Below are 15,902 nucleotides of genomic sequence, written 5' to 3'. Positions count from 1 at the left end.
TTTTCAATTAATTCATTTTGTTAGCTGTACCATAACACAGTTTATGATCTTGTATTTCAGTGCAGCAGTCGTATTATGTTGTCTTCTAATGCATGACTGTCGAGAAATGGCCAAAAAAAAAGAAAATCGCCCAATAAATTTCTTTAATCTTTTCTAAACTTTTACTTGAACTTCAAAGAAAAAAAACTGAAGTGAAGGAAAGACATTAAGAAGAATTCATAATGATTACTGGTGCGCTCAGAGAGTCTGACTGCACTTAACACTGGCCTCCTTAATATTGTTCTTGAATTAGGTCTCAAACGGCAATGTTCCGAAAATGTGGTAAGCTCATCTTAATTGCTTCAGTTCAGTAAAAGAGAACAACTGGTGAACAATATTACTTCAGCTGCAAGATTAAATTCCAGAGGGAATAAATTGCCTATAAAAGGAAATAAAATGCTTGTCACATTGAAATTAGTTGCGTATCCTTGGCCACTCATGCTTTCTCTTCATAGACAGATGAGCAAGTGTAACTAATGCCTTTATTAAGGCTTTCTGTGACAGAAGAAAAATTAATTATGATCATCCTAAGGCAGCAGCACCTAAATTGAGGATATAATTAATGCAAACTGAATTATGGTAAACCTTAAATTGACTCTGATCAGTTTTATGTAGCTCATAATCCTTCTTTAGATTAGCTACGCAAGAAGCAGTTTTTATAACAGTAGCAAAATGTTCAAAGTTCACCTGTGGGTTTAACAGCCTGCCGCTAAAGGTTCAAAATATATCAGCAGGATATGGCAGAAAATATCTCTTATCTGACTGACTGTTTTCGCGAACAAGTGTTACTTTGAACTCTGGGACGGCGTTATCGGCTTTCCTTTTATAAAGGATGGTCCGGTGTATAATAAAGGAAGCACTGAAGCACCTTTCCTAGGGATTTAAAGAATTCAAACAGCTCTTGTTATGACTGCCACACAGATACTCCACAGAATCCCTTCACTCTGTTAGGAACCTTGCTAAAACCATAGGACTACAGCCTGTGTTTATCCAGACAGGGGGCCTGTCCACAACTACAACCATTGTTGTATTTGCTTAAGATAGAATTTCACAATTTCCCAAGCACCCACTGCCTGAGAGTGGTTACTTGATATAGTGAGATAGTTGAGATAGTCACATATTTCTTCCGGCAAGCTTCCAGCCGAGTAGTTTGTCCTTGACAATTAGTCATGAACCATCTTGCCTCATCTGCAGGCAAATTTAGGAGGGCAAACCTCTCTTGGTGTGGGAGTCATCTTGTGAGCTTATGGTTTTACATCATGAGAGAAAAAGTATGTGTATCTCCCTCTCAGTCTGGCTTTCTGTCTCCCCCTTGACTTTCACCTCTCCTCTTCAGCTGTTTACACCAAAACAAGCAGACAGCTGTACAGACAGCAGAGTGATTGGTCTGTCAGGCACACGGCATGTCTTATATGACCATAAGTGAAAGGGTTACAGAAGCAAACAGTATATGCTTTAAATCAGACTCTTCGCTGGTTTTAAAGTTTGTTTATAGTTCCTCTGAGGATGTAGGCTGTCTGCATGTCTGCTGCTTCTGTCTCTTTGTGGAATCCAAATCTCAGCGATGTTCAGGACTCAGTGGGGGTCACACCATCTGTTGCAGCATTCAGTCACGTTAGTTGTCGCTGAAGATGGTTCTTTACAACAATGACATTTGCTTACGAGCAACAGATAATTACTGGCACTGGGGTGAATTCAACCTGAAAAGTGTTTGTTTGTCAGGGCAGTTTACCGTTAACACTTCAGATATTTTATGTGCACCCTCCTGAGAGGTTTATACTCTTTTATTTTTTTATTTCATTTTAGAGTCATTTTAAGAACAAAAATTTCTGTATATTTGAAAAAAGCAAATATGCATAAAAATAAAACGAACTATACTCATAAACCGCCTGATGACATTGCAGAACAAGTTTCAGCCAGCAGCTGTCAGTTGACCTTTTACCTGTTATCAGACAGAAAATATATATAAGATATGTAGAGTCATGTGACAAAGAAGTACCCTCAGATAACCTTCACCAAATGTAATTTTACTATGTGTCATTATTTATTAAACAAAAATTAAACCAAAATGCAGACGCAGTGCACGCCAGCTTTCTCTTCACCCTGACATGAAGAAGACGATAGATGGATGGTTTTGTCAGACATGAAGCTGTGTACCAAACCTTTCAACTTTGGCCTTTTCTGTCCGAGGGACATTTTCCCCGAAGTCTTGTGGTTTGTTCAGAATGTTTTTGTTCGCAAACTTTGCAAACCTGCTGCTATGTTATTTTTATAGAGAAGAGACTCTCTTGGCAACTTTTCCAAACAAGCCATACTCTGTTTTTTAATGGTACTGTCATGAACTTTAACATTTGACACTCTAAATGAAGCCTGTATGTCTGAGATGTAGCTCTCGGGTGTTCTGCATTTTCTCTCTGCATTACTCATTCTGACCTCGGGGTGAATTTCCTGGCAATATTGAATGTTTTCCATTTGTGAATATTCCTTCTGATTGTAGAATGATGGACTTTGATTAGCAGCACCTGGTTGCTATTTACCCTCTTAATTTCTGTGAAAGCAATAGGAGTATACTGCTTCTGCATTAAATACATATAATGAAACACTGTAACAAATTATGGTGACAAAATACTTTCAAAGTCAGTGGAAGCACATCACATTCGACATGGTAAAAATCCCATTGCTGAGTAATCTATATTCAATGTAAGATCAAGATAACCGTGTGTTGGCTAGTCTCATGTTTTAAAAGTTAAATTAGCGATTATTTTTAATTAACATTAAAAAAAATTCTAATTTATTTAGCTAATAAGAAACCATAGCATTTCTTTCTAAAGCAAAGACAGGGAGATACACATATAAGAGTGCAATCAATAGTGTGTGATTTATCATTGAGATCTATAGCTCTAAAATTACTTTGTTACTTATAAAGAAAGAGAAATCATTGTGCAGTCAGTTTATTGGCAGACTCATAAAGATCGCAGAGATGCTGTATATTCACTCTTCCATTGCAATTATTTATACACAGGTGCTTTCTCCCACACACTGACACTATGTCCCAGTATGCAGCAATGTGTGGGAGTGAGCTGGCCTATTAGTGTTGTAGATAGCCCTGTGTCTGGACTGATGCTGACATTTAGCCCTGACCCATGTAAGAAAGTAATCTAATTATTTTTGTGGGAGCAGTGAACATTTTTTCTCTTTGCATACTTAAACAGTTAAACTGTAGCTTGCCAATGATACACATTGTTCCTGTTTATATCGTTAGTTAGCTCAACTTGTTTGTGTCGACATACCACATCAGAGACACGTCTAATGGGCTGTGGCCACGGATGTATACTTGACATGCGTATACTTCTCTCTCTGTGACTATTACAACAAATTAGCTAATTACTCTTCAGAGCAGACATGATTTGTCTGATCTGAAGCTGGCATTTAGCACTGACAACGACACTCAATAAACTAACAACAGAAATAGATGAAAAGCAGCAACCACTACAGGATCCCCTGAGAGTACTGCAACAGATGTAATGAAAGATGCATTCATCTAAATAACTTTAAATAAATTATATTATAAGTGCTATTTCAAACTTGTCAGAGGAATAAACAACTGCTTTTACTTATGAGGGTACATTTGCAGTCAGCACTTCTTCTATGCATAATTAAAATGGTCTATCAGTAAAGGAAACTGAATGTGTGTATAGGCAGAAGGGGATTTTGGTAGTGTCCCACATTAGCAGATCGGGTCCAGATCGGGTCATAAACCAGTGTACTTCTGTCGAGAGGCATTTCATTCTTCCCTATATTATATTAGTCGTACAGCTGGAGCATCTCTATACATAAAAGTTTAAAACGTTGTAAATAAAAACAATATTCAGAATGCAGACATTGAAATGTTACTTCCTTTAAATCCTACGTGCTTATGTTTGTCATAAATTTTAGGTAAAGAGTCCTAAACACAGACTTACAGAGAGGCAGATGTAGACATTTGTGATACAAAGAAAGCCCACAATACTTCATGAACAGACAGAAAATACAGAGAGACAATGGGAGATACAGAGACTAAGGGTTACAAAAGGACCTCCTAGCTACTAATCCTACCCATATTATTAATATATAATATTAATTTGTAAATTGGACAAATTAACACCAAAAAAGCAAATTTTTTGCCTGCTGTGGTTGTGATAGTTACTACTAGGAGACAGTCACTGTCAGTGTTTTCATTACTTTGTAAGTTATTTAGTAGTGCCATAATCAAATCATTAATTACAATACTTTTTTAGCCTCTGCCCCACACGTTCATTTGTGCCCACACTAAAAGTTGATCGGGCATCAACACACAGAAGCTCCTACTGTGGCAGCTCTGCAAATTTTCTACTGATTTTGTTTTAGTAACTGCTGAGTATAACAATTAGTTTCAGCAGAAATGTCAAATACACAGTGTCCAATCAAAGGCACAACACAACAAGAACTGGATTGGCCCCCAAACCCCCCAGATCCCTGTCCAATCAAACATCTGTGGCATGTACCAAAACAACCATGGAGGCCTCAAACACCCCACAGGACCCTGAAGATCTGCTGCCAGTTGGAATGCCAGAGACTACAGGAGGCCCTCAGTTGTACTGCATCCACGCCCTGATTGGTCCAAGCTGTTTTGGCAGCACAAGGTGACCCTACACAACATTAGGCACTGGGTTTTAATGTTGTGACTGATCTCTGTAACATCATATTCACTGTGCATTTGATTTGTCAAATAAAAGACAAGTTTTCAAGAACATATAACATTTTCTGTTCAAGTGTTTTGGTTGAGGTTACTTTATGTGCAGTATAAGGATGTGATAGAGAGCAGCTTGAATTAGACACCATACGTAACAAACAAGACAATCATCAACATATCAGTATCAAGCAATATAATAAACAGCCTTTAATGCCTATACAGAGATTATCGAGCCTGTCTTGTAAAAGCAAATATGTTTGGCACAGCAGTGCATTCAGACCATAATTCTGACTGCAAAAGCTGCCTAACAAAACAGGCTAGTTTCTTCAAAAATAAAACTAAGGTGAAAAAAGAAGCCTTTTTGAATGGCCATATATGGAGCAGGTGGAAAAGTAGTGTTTATATATTGTGCTTCCTTTACACCACCTGAAATCTTTCAGAGTCAGCTGCGGGGGGTTGAAGGGGAAATGAAAAAGTTTAATTTGTCACTCAGTTTCTTTTTGACGTTTTTTCCTTTGTTTCATGATTCTCTGCTAGTTTTACTTTTGAATGTTTGATCTAAAGGTTTTCTTGGAGTCTTTTGTGTTCTGGTTTCATACTTTCTTGTAAGCATTCGTTGGTTTAAGTCTGGTTTATGAATCCCTGGTTTTTCCAGTATAATCTCTTTGTTTGTTTATCTTTCTGCCTCCCCCGTCATTTCCTCTTCAGTCATGTCCTGTTCATATGTCTCACTCCTGATATGAGTATTTGTTACATCCTTTTTTATTTTGATAGTTCCTTGTCCTGTGCGTGTTCTGTTCAGTTTTGCATCCCTGGCTCTTTAGTCTGATAAGTTTCACCTGTTGCCTGTTCTTTCGTCAACCTGTGTGTATATATCGTCTTAGTCTCTCTTTATCTTTCGTCATGTTCCTCATCAAGCTGTGTATCTCATGTTTGTTCCACGGTCTCTTGTTAGAGCCTCGTAAGTTCCTAGTTTCTGCCTGGCCTGAGTTGTTCTGTATTATGTATTTTCTCTGACTTAGTTCAGCAACAAAGCCGCTTTTGAGTTTTATCGTGTGAGTTTGAGTCCTGTATCTGGGTCCTATCTTCCTGCCACAGAGTGCGCACAGATTCAGGTCGAAATCTGGCTAACATGTATTAATCTTTTTTTGACACAAAAAACATTACTTTAAACTAATTTTATTTATTAAAATCAATAACATATTGAATAGAGTTTTATATAATATTGCACAAACATACAACATTATCGACGATCGCTGAGCGTGACCTGCTACAGCTCCCCAAAAGCTCCCCTCCCTTTTAAAGACGCCACTTATTTCTGCCGCTCTGTGCTTGCAAGACAGTAATCGAATATATGATAATCTAATGAAGTAAATACGTCATGCACCTGCTCCAAGCAGGCACGGGCCGGGTAGAGTTGGATCACTTTTTTCCCTTAATAAATAAAATCGTAAAAGTATGGCCACAAGGTCTCCTAATCAAATCTCCATTATTATATGGTCCAAAATGAAACAAATTTTGCTAAAACTCTACACACTTGGTTTGGAGATGGTTTTAAAGTCAGGTTTTTTAAAATATGGTAAATAGACTGGTACTTTAATGGTACTTTTCTACACTGTTTAAACACTCAAAGCACTGACACAATACATTACAAATATCTCTAATATATAAATATATTACACAAATTTGAATATAGATACAGCTGAAATTGAGATGCCCTGCTTATCATCCTGACTTTTTTCCATTTTTTATTCATCCATATCCATCTGTGACTGTGATGATTTCACACTTGACTTGGCAAACAAACAGATTATGATGTCCTATCACTTTCTTGCAGCACGTCTTATAATGTTGTCCTCAAATTGAACCTGGACTTAGTTTTGCACGCAAATAAGTAATTCCTGATACAATCTTTAACTTATTCTTTCCTTTTTTACAGGGAGTCAGTCTATGTGTGTTCTTTCCTTTTTATACTCACAGCTGCAATTAGTTTTAATTTTGGAAAATAAACCTTTGTTCGGCAAATCACAGCTTCACGGCTCATTTTCTTCATTGCTTTCTGACTGGATGCGAATGATGATGGCAAACTTTTCTTTCGGAACCTTCTAATTAACAGTTATTCAATTTGTGCACTGGAGTTCTACCTGTGAAAATCCGGACTTTAAAACACCAAAGCTATATCTGCTGCGAATGAGCCATGAGTGACTGTGCACATGAAAAACCTTAATGATTAATATGCAGAACATGATTGAAAGATCAATTCAGTCAGGGGATTCAGGTGCCTTGTCTAATGAGTCTGCTGAAGAGCAATTATATCTCTGTCTTTGCCTCTGTCTCTTTTTCCTTCTTTAATTCTTTAAGTTTGGCTCTGACCTTTATAAATAAACACTACAGACGAATCGGTGGGGTGAGTGGGTCAGATTGTGTGTATATGCAATAAAAATATTTTTGTGACTGTGGTCATTGTCCATCACAGAGATATAACTCCTCTGAACATATCAAAGAAGTTGCAGGTCGCACAGTTGTTGCTGTGCAGAAATGTCATGTCAAGACACAACATATATAATCTAGGGGAAAAAAACGTTACAAATTTGTACCCTGTAGTTGATATTCTTTTTGAGCTCGTAAGTTAAACTGAAAACCTGCAGAAAATCAAGTAATAGTGATTGCTGTGACTTTAAAAAGGGATGAAAGTCTTTCTATTAAGTCAGGCTAACTACCAGGTTACCACAGTAATTTGCTTTAGCTGCCATGAGTGCTGCCATCGAGTTACCTGCAACTAAAACTTGTCAAATAATTTATTATATAGAATTTACCTTGAACTAGTTTTCGTATATGGTAATGTGACAACCTAATATTTTAAAAAATAATCACAGTTTCTTACTAAACACTACAACTGTGTCGCACTTTTAGAGACAATACTGTAAAGAAGTCTTGAGCCATTTTTCAGTTCTTTATATTTCTTGTATGTTTAATAAAGTGGTCTTGAGCTATAGTTCTCCAGGCTTTCTGAGGTCTTTAAGAGTTTTTTCTTTGGACATTGGCTGCTTTTTCACTCATTTTCTCCACTGTACTTGTACCGGATCATTGTCAGAGGATTTTCTTTTTGTTTAAGCCATTTAACACTGACCTAACTAAAGGGATAAACCAGTGAGTTGCCCATACATAACAGACAATTTGTATGGAGGAAGTCAGGAGAGGGATACAACAGCGACTCTCTAGAGTCATCTGTAAAACACAACGAAAGCTCTGTGAGTCAGTGGTGCTGGAAATCTTGTCAAAACTGATGGAATTATAAGTTGTCCTTCAAAACACCTGGATAACGTTTCCTGAAAACTACAGCTGCTGTATAGAATAATCGAAGAATAATTGAAGGAACTGTGACATGAACTCCTGAACTAAGCTGAAATAAATAAATTAAACAAAGATGTCACACCATCTGTGCCTGGTTCAGGATTGCCTGAAGTAGAAACTGTATTCAGAGATCACTGAATCATGCTTGATGCTCTTATACTACTTTTTGTGAGTGGTGAGTTTCCAGGACGATGAGCTGATGAGATAGAAATTAAAGAAACACTGAAATATGATCTTTGTTTTGTGTGTTATTTCTAAAGAGCCCTTTTGTAAGTGGTTAAGGTTTATTACAGTGTAAACACATGGGACAAAAGGACTGTATGTCCTTGATATGTTTACAATCCCACACGGGTTTTAAAAGACAAATGAGGACTTGTAAATTCCAGCTCTGTCTGATATCTGACCACTCAGACTTGGTGCTAGAACTGTGGCTTAAAAATGGATTTTAATGTCACATTGGCATCTGGCTTGGGTAGATCGAAGTGTGCAGTCTTTGCAGGCTGAGCTCTGGCACACAAAATTTAGATGGTGCCTGGTCTCTGCTCTGCTGTGTGTGGCCCCCCACTGGTATGTTATTGTCTGAGCGTGCTGAAATTGTGTGTTCTAAGCCTCAAGTCTAAACAGACGATATATAGTAGTGGTATTTCTGGCATTTTAAAAAGGTTTGGCAGCTTAGGGACACAATGGGGAGAGAAACAGGAAACATATGATATACAATATAGAATAGGAATTATTGTGAAATAAAGATCCTTGATTACAAATGAAAAAAGTCTGTAAAGTATATTTTAAAGAAATCGTATTCTTGTTTTTTGGAGGATAAGGCAGTTGTATGGTTTAGAATAAAAGTACATACAGTGATTCAAGATTGGGGTTAAATGATACAGATTTATTTTCGTTTGCAGGAGAAATGAAGACAAATGGAAGATAAGATCTAACAAAACAGTGTTTCTCAACTTATGCTCTCTGAATTTTTTCCACGATATGTCTGAAAAAATGCGATAAATCAGCCGTTTGTGGCTACAACGTTGCCCAAGGTAAACCATCTGTTGCTTTGTGTGTGTTGCTGACTGGGAGCTTTATTTGGATATCTGCTGCCATCTCATGGTGGACAACTGCAAGAGGAAATCTGGTTAATTACTCGGGCAGGGCGAAATTAACCAGCTGGGGGGAAAAAGTTTGAGAACTCTTTGGATTTAATGGAGATTTTTGATTTGAAAAAGAAATTAAACCTAATTGAAGTAATAAGGGGGGAAATTAACTTTTCATGTCTTTTTTGAATATGTAATCACTCTAAAACAGGATATTTACGAGTTTTAATTCAGGAGATAATCCTGGGTGTGCAGGGTGTAGAGATGTACCTACAGAGAAAAGCATACAAACATTGGTTAGTGATTTGAGCAAGACTGGTGCTTATGTAGCAGCTTTCTACTCAGTTGCTACTGCAGATCTCATTCATGTAATCTTACATATTCATTCAGCACTTTTATCTATACCTAAGTGCTTTCCAACATTTGCACCTGCACTTACATGGACGCTTTGGGAGCAACCTGGGATTCAGTATCTTGCTGGAAGATATTCAGCGTGCCAACCGGAGGAGTCAGTTGATCCACAAATCATCCAATCAGTAGGCAGCCCACTGTACCACCTGAGCCGCAGCTGCCCCAGTTTTGTTGGCTTGATCGTGACAGCATTCAAAGGCCTTAGGTGAAGCATTTTAAAGATGCCAAAATAGAGCACTGGACATGACAACAGCAAGAGTGAAAGTGAAGTTTTAGAAGATGGGAGTGAGAGCTGTGTGGTCTAGAGACTGCGGCATTGACGAAGAGACGGGAAGCTGTGATGAGATGTTAAGAAGAGCTTTTCACTGGGACTGACCAGGATGGAAAAGAGTAAATCAAAGGGAAACTTTAGCTGAGATGGTTTGAGCAAGTGCAGAGAATCGATAATGGATATATTGGATATATCCTGGCTGAGCATGGAGCTGCCAGCCAGGAGGAAAATAGGAAGATCGCAGAGAAGATTTATGGATGTAAGGGAAGGAGAACACGCAGAGGGTTGAGACGACAGGGGTCGGGTGAGATTAAGGAAGGTGATCTGACCTTGCAACCCCTAAAAGAACAGCAAAAAGAAGAACTTTCTCTCTTTCTTTTTAACTTTCCTCTTGATGGGCAGGGGGAGAATTAGAGACCTCTGATATGTAGGCAGCCTGAAATCAAACAGCACTGAAATAGGTGATCAATACAAACATGTACGTCATTTTTTTTCTTTCTTGACCAGTAGGTGGCAATAAAGCTCTATCATGGAAATATGATCGTATTACAGTGTGCCTCGGCAATCCTTTGTTGCCATGTCCTTCTATAAACGTGAATTCGCTTTTACAGCGTGCCATTTGTATTTGCTGCAGACAGCTTCACTGGGCAACTTCAGCATATTTATGTCCTTGAAAGTTCGTATTGCATGATTTAAACTTTTGTTTGTCCGTTTCATGAACATTGTTTTATAGTATAATACAGTCCTATACAATAAAACACACAGTTAATTTTATGGTATATTTGTGATTTGCAAATTACGAAAAGATACGATGATTGTGAGTGATCACGTGGATGTGGTTACACTTGTGTTCAGAAAGTCATTTTAATGTTGACAGTTCTTGGTTTTCTCGCGATATCTGGCAACCCAAAAGCAGCCTTTCACCCCTGAGCTCGTCCAAAAACAGACTAGAGGACTCTTATCGCCCGCAGAAATGTTCAAAACAGAGAAACTAAGAGCTGTGGTCAATGAACGACTGCAGGCGGCTGCCGAGGAAATATTCAACCTCTTTGAAGAAGCTGTAAGAGACTATGAGAAGGAAGTGCTCTGTTCAAAGCAGGAGGTCGAGCAACAACGGCGAAGCCTGGCCGGGTGGAAAGGTAACGGCAGGACAACCCTGAAGCTGCATGGACACTTTGTAGCATCTGTTAAGCTCAGCCAGTGTTCAGTCTTAGGAAACATCTAGTAAACAGTTTACAGAAGCCAGCAAATAGCGCCATTTTGCATCCCTGAAAGAGGGAGGGGGATGCAAAATGGCTGTCAAATGAATAAAAATGAACCACAAGAGGATTTCCTGCATATCTTAACCAAGATTTAGGTTTAAATTTCAGCGCTTTTCATCTCTCGGCTTCCTTGTTTAAAATAATTTGTGTGGTAGCTAGCTTAAAGAATGGAAAAATGAAAAAAAAATAAGCTTTTTCTTTTTTTCATTTTTAAAGATATTATTATGAAATGAACCTGTTCCAAGTCCAGAATATGCTTCACGATAGTGTTCGGTGCTTGGAGACAGCTGATTAGTAGCCACTCTTTTTCCTATAGTGCTCATTGGTTCATTAATTAAACAAATAGTGACTGTACAGAGTAATATCTGGTCATATTATAGTTTCAAACCTCAGTATCAAAAAGGAATTTGACTGTTTTAAGCCTGGTTTATGTATCTGCATCTTTACAGCTGGGCTCACCTGTCAATTAAAGTGCCACATCAACAACAGAGTATCTTAATAATCTAAAGACAGAATCCACCGTACCAACAGTAGGCTATTTATAGCATCTTTATATCCTAGCACAGGTAAAGGATTTGGTCTCTATAGCCAGTTTACCCCTTCAGAACATTCACTACTGTCATGGATTTTTGATAACTCATCTATTTAGTAGGGGTGCAACGATACACAAAATTCACGGTTCGGTTCGGTTCGATACTTTGGTGTCACGGTTCGATATTTTTTCGATACAAAAAAATGTTCATGCCTTTTTAATTTGTCATTTATTAAAATTATAAATATATATTTTAACTCAAAAGTACAGTTTTTAAATTTAATGTTGCTGAAACAAAAGTAATTTAAAAAATAAATATCTCTCAGGGCTCTCAAAATTTCAAAATCCCTGGTAGCCCTTCGGACAGGGACTCTTCAGTTTTTGGTAGCCCAAAATAAATGTAAGTAGCCCGAATAAAAAAGAGAGCAATTTTTTGATTGATGTTTTGTTTCCTGTTTTGTTTCCTTTACAATATTATATGTAGGGTAATTTCCAATAAACCAAGTTCAAAAAAGGGGAGTCTATGGCTGACGCGTGTTCCTGGTTTCCAAAAGAAATGCTTCCAGTTGCATTATGGTTTGAAGACTGTTTTATTTATTACAAACTGAGGATGTAACAATGAACTCCTTCCAAAAAAAAAGCATGAAAATTCCAAAAAATAGCAGTTATCCAATACTAGCTGTGTACACGGTCAGAAAACCGTGAGACTCCTAACATCTCTGTCCATGCTCCTCCCCTTCCCTCTCACACAGGGTTTCATGCTACTACTGCACTTATGTAATGAATCTATGAATAATAAAACAAACATGAACTCAATCGTAAATAAAATACAAAGCAGACGTCTGGCGCCTACATTATACATTAAAGTATAATATTGTAAAGGAAACAAAACATTAATCAAAAAATTGTTGAAAAACAAATTACAACATTGTATAAAAATTACAATCATCAACTCAAATACTTGGTTCTAATTGAACAGAAACTTGTAAGAACTGTGTAGGACATGAATCAGTCTGTGTCAGATCCTGAATTTGAAATTTCCACTGAAGTCACAGGTAAGAGACAAGTGGAACCAAGATCTAGGCCATTTGCTTTTTGAAGTTTGCAAAGACTGCTAAATTTTGCCAGTGGTAGTTCACTCTTTGCAACATAGTACGCTGTTCTAAACAGATTTTTCAGGTTTATTTTTAGTATGTTATTTGCAATTGGTGTTTGTTCTGGGAAAGATATTGCAGACTGAGCAATAATGCATTTCTTGCATTTCTCATGGGTTCTAATGGGGGCCTTTCTTAAAATGACTGGTCCCAGTAACAAAGGCGCTTGTCGACTCAAAAATCGAGAGAAAACCAACAACACACCCGGCAGAACATTGTTATTTACATGCACATAAGTGGTCCGCATGTGCACATTCGCTGTCAAAATAAAAGACGCGCACCAGATAAGAAGTTGCAACGCGCGTTTGTGTCCATATAAAAAGCACTGTTTTTGTCCGCTAGAGTGGAATTTTCACGGCACATTCCGCACCACATCTCTGTGCGTTCATCATTTGTTTGAAGCCAGCTCACCTCCTGCAAACACTTTTCCAAGAATACGCGCTTCTTTTGTGGTTCGGACTCCTGACATTTGTTTGGAGGTGGAGGAACACCAAAGTAGTTGCTTAAAGGAGCTTCTTCGACATCTTTAAGAGTTTTAAACAAATGTCTGTCCTCCTCCAGAAAATCTTATGTATGCAAACACGCGTTGCAACTTCATATCTTGTGCGCGGTTTTTTTTTTTGGGGTTTTTTTTTGACTGCGAATGCGCACCTGCGGACCACTTATGTGCAGCCCCGGTTATATAGCTCGTCATATTGCAGCCACAGAAATTCTTTTGTCCATGAAACCATAAAGCTGCACTTTCTTTTTGCCTTAGTCTGATTTGTCATAACTTTTCCGTTTTGTGGTAAGCTTTTCTTTGGCTGTCACTTCTTCACCCTGACCTGTCTTATTTGGCTCAGCAGAACTAAAATATATATCCTGCTGCTTTTACACACACACACACACACACACACACACACACACACATAACGGTCAGCGATTCTCTGCGCGATCAACCTCTCATATGTTTAAGCTTGCTGCGGGAGATTTCACTTGTCATGTTTGCATAGTAAGCTAACGATTGATAAGACGATGTCAGAGGAATTGGTGCGCAAATTATCATCACTCACCAATCAGTGCTGTCGCTCTCTATACACAGTTCGCGCGATTGCAAAGTGAAACAAGTGAAAGCAAAAAACAAGCGCAAATTCAAACGCGATTTCAATATGTCACATATTGACAGTGACTCACCGATGCCAATGACATAATTACCCAGCTACATTTCCGAAAGAATGCAAAAGCATTGACATATATTTTTCCTTCCTACAATAGCCCGACGGGCAGGGCAGAGATAGATTTTGGTAGCCCGACTGGAAAAATCGCTAGCCCCGGGACGTCGGGCTAGCGATTTTGCAAGCCCTGTATCTGATTGAGGAATCACTCATCTTTGGAAAAGAGAGTTTATTACAGAGAAATGGCTCTTTCCAAAATAAAAGCTATACTATACGCTTCTTCTGGGCTATATTCTCAGCAGCATATTGTAGCGGGTCAGGGCTGTTCGGGGTTCTGTTTGTACAGTTATGTTTTGTTTATGTTGCCATAGTGACGGGTGACGCCCTCTCGCTGCGACGGTGTGTCCTTCCGGGGTCAGAGGGCGCCCTGTGTGTTGTTGTTGTTGTTGCTGTGCGGTTGCCGCGCTGAGCAGTTAGCTAGCGGCAGTGTTCTTCTGCAGATGTCAATAAACGGCTGTGCTCCCTGGCTAGCTCACGGGAAGCAAGACCAAACGACACCTCCGTCTCCTCCTTGTCTGAGCTCGCCACAATATTAAACATATCAGGTCCCCATGAGGAGAATCATGTGCTAACGGCTGTCTAAATGACTCGGGTAAAGTTTGTAGCATGCATGCTTGTTGTTTTTGTCTGCTTCCACTTGTCTTTGCACTAGGATGATGTCGGCGTAAATGTGCAGTCATATTTGTTGTGTTCCCACTAGTGCTGTCAGCGTTAATCTCGTTGAAATGACGTTAACGCCACAACACGGCAAATCTCCGTTAACGAGCTACCCCTGATCGCCCCGTGCGTGGGGCTAGACGGCTAACACGTTAATGAGCTAACTGCACTAACACACTACTTCCCACCCATGTAATTGAGCATTGCGTGGCACATCCAACATACTGTTTTACTTTAGTCCATGACGCGCTTACCTTCAGGGTCATACGTCACATGAAAACCAAAATAATTCCAAACGCCAGATCTGAATGAGGGTGGGGGAGGTTCAATTTGCCATGTTGCAAGGAGAGTTTAACTTCTGTCTCGCTAGCTTGCCCTGCGCTCTTCCTTCTGACGATGCTGTCTGTGTTGAACGCTCAGTGGATCTGCGCTCGACAGTGCAGCCTAGGCGGAGTAGTCGAACGCTGATTCACTGAGCGCTCAACACAGACAGCATGGTCAGAAGGAAAGTTGATAAAATAAATTACAAATTTTGTATTGTTCGATACATATGCGTACCGAACCGAAAACATTGTATCGAACGGTTCAATATCGATACGAGTATCGTTGCACCCCTACTATTTAGATATTATGGAGGCTAAAATGGAGGAGTGACAGGTGTGCAAACAGACCTGAACCAAACCTGTGATTGTGTTTATGCTGATCGTGCCTTTTGCAGCATTTTTTTTTAATTATATATATCCTGCTGTGAGGTAAAGGCTGTCAACAATGTTTAATGGTCTTTAATTTAGTGCTGAAAAGCAGACTTTAGTGTCTTTGTATTGCATCCATACATTTTATGGATTCAGCTTGCTAACCAACTATGCTTTGCGTTAGTTGTTAACTTAGTACTCTGCCCTCTACTCTAAATAGTTTCATGCCTGGCTCCAAAAAAATCAACATGGTGGGGACACAAAAGTTCCCAGCTTCAATTGTCTCTAACTTAAGATGTCAGCTGAGGTTGGAGACAGTTTCTGAAATTGGGACAGAGCCCCATAGCTGTTTAGGAAAGAGTCATCTTCAAGTCTCAGCTCCTTCTCTGTGGCTCTGACTGTGTGAAAGACCTGCGTCTCCCTGCTCAGAGCCTCCAGCTTCTTTTTCATCATTCTCCTCTTATGCCCCACTGCTTCCCTGAGTGCAGCCAGCTTGGCATCTTCCTCTGTTTGGAAC

At 39.0% G+C, this 15,902-nt stretch overlaps 1 protein-coding gene across 2 annotated transcripts in view; it reads left to right on the top strand.

Annotated features, from left to right (window-relative positions):
• The first annotated feature begins 10,770 nt into the window (after nucleotides 1-10,770).
• The window catches only part of LOC147338860 (uncharacterized), an 8,141-nt gene continuing 3,009 nt past the window's right edge, over nucleotides 10,771-15,902 (top strand). Inside the window, exon 1 of one of the 2 annotated variants that reach the window (XM_086285560.1) lies at nucleotides 10,771-11,013. In XM_086285560.1, the coding sequence (XP_086141686.1) occupies nucleotides 10,848-11,013 (166 nt within the window). In that variant the 5' untranslated portion in view covers nucleotides 10,771-10,847. The remainder of the gene's footprint in view (nucleotides 11,014-15,902) is intronic. The other variant, XM_086285569.1, reaches the window with a different exon arrangement.

Source organism: Aulonocara sp. 'chitande type north' Nkhata Bay, linkage group LG1, assembly GCF_057382095.1.
Source record: "Aulonocara sp. 'chitande type north' Nkhata Bay isolate Kocher_YH1m ecotype deep benthic linkage group LG1, A_spYH_male_GT1.1, whole genome shotgun sequence".
Taxonomy (NCBI): Eukaryota; Metazoa; Chordata; class Actinopteri; order Cichliformes; family Cichlidae; genus Aulonocara; species Aulonocara sp. 'chitande type north' Nkhata Bay.
Note: the sequence above shows the minus strand (reverse complement) of the source record. Positions and strands in the feature narration are given on the sequence as shown.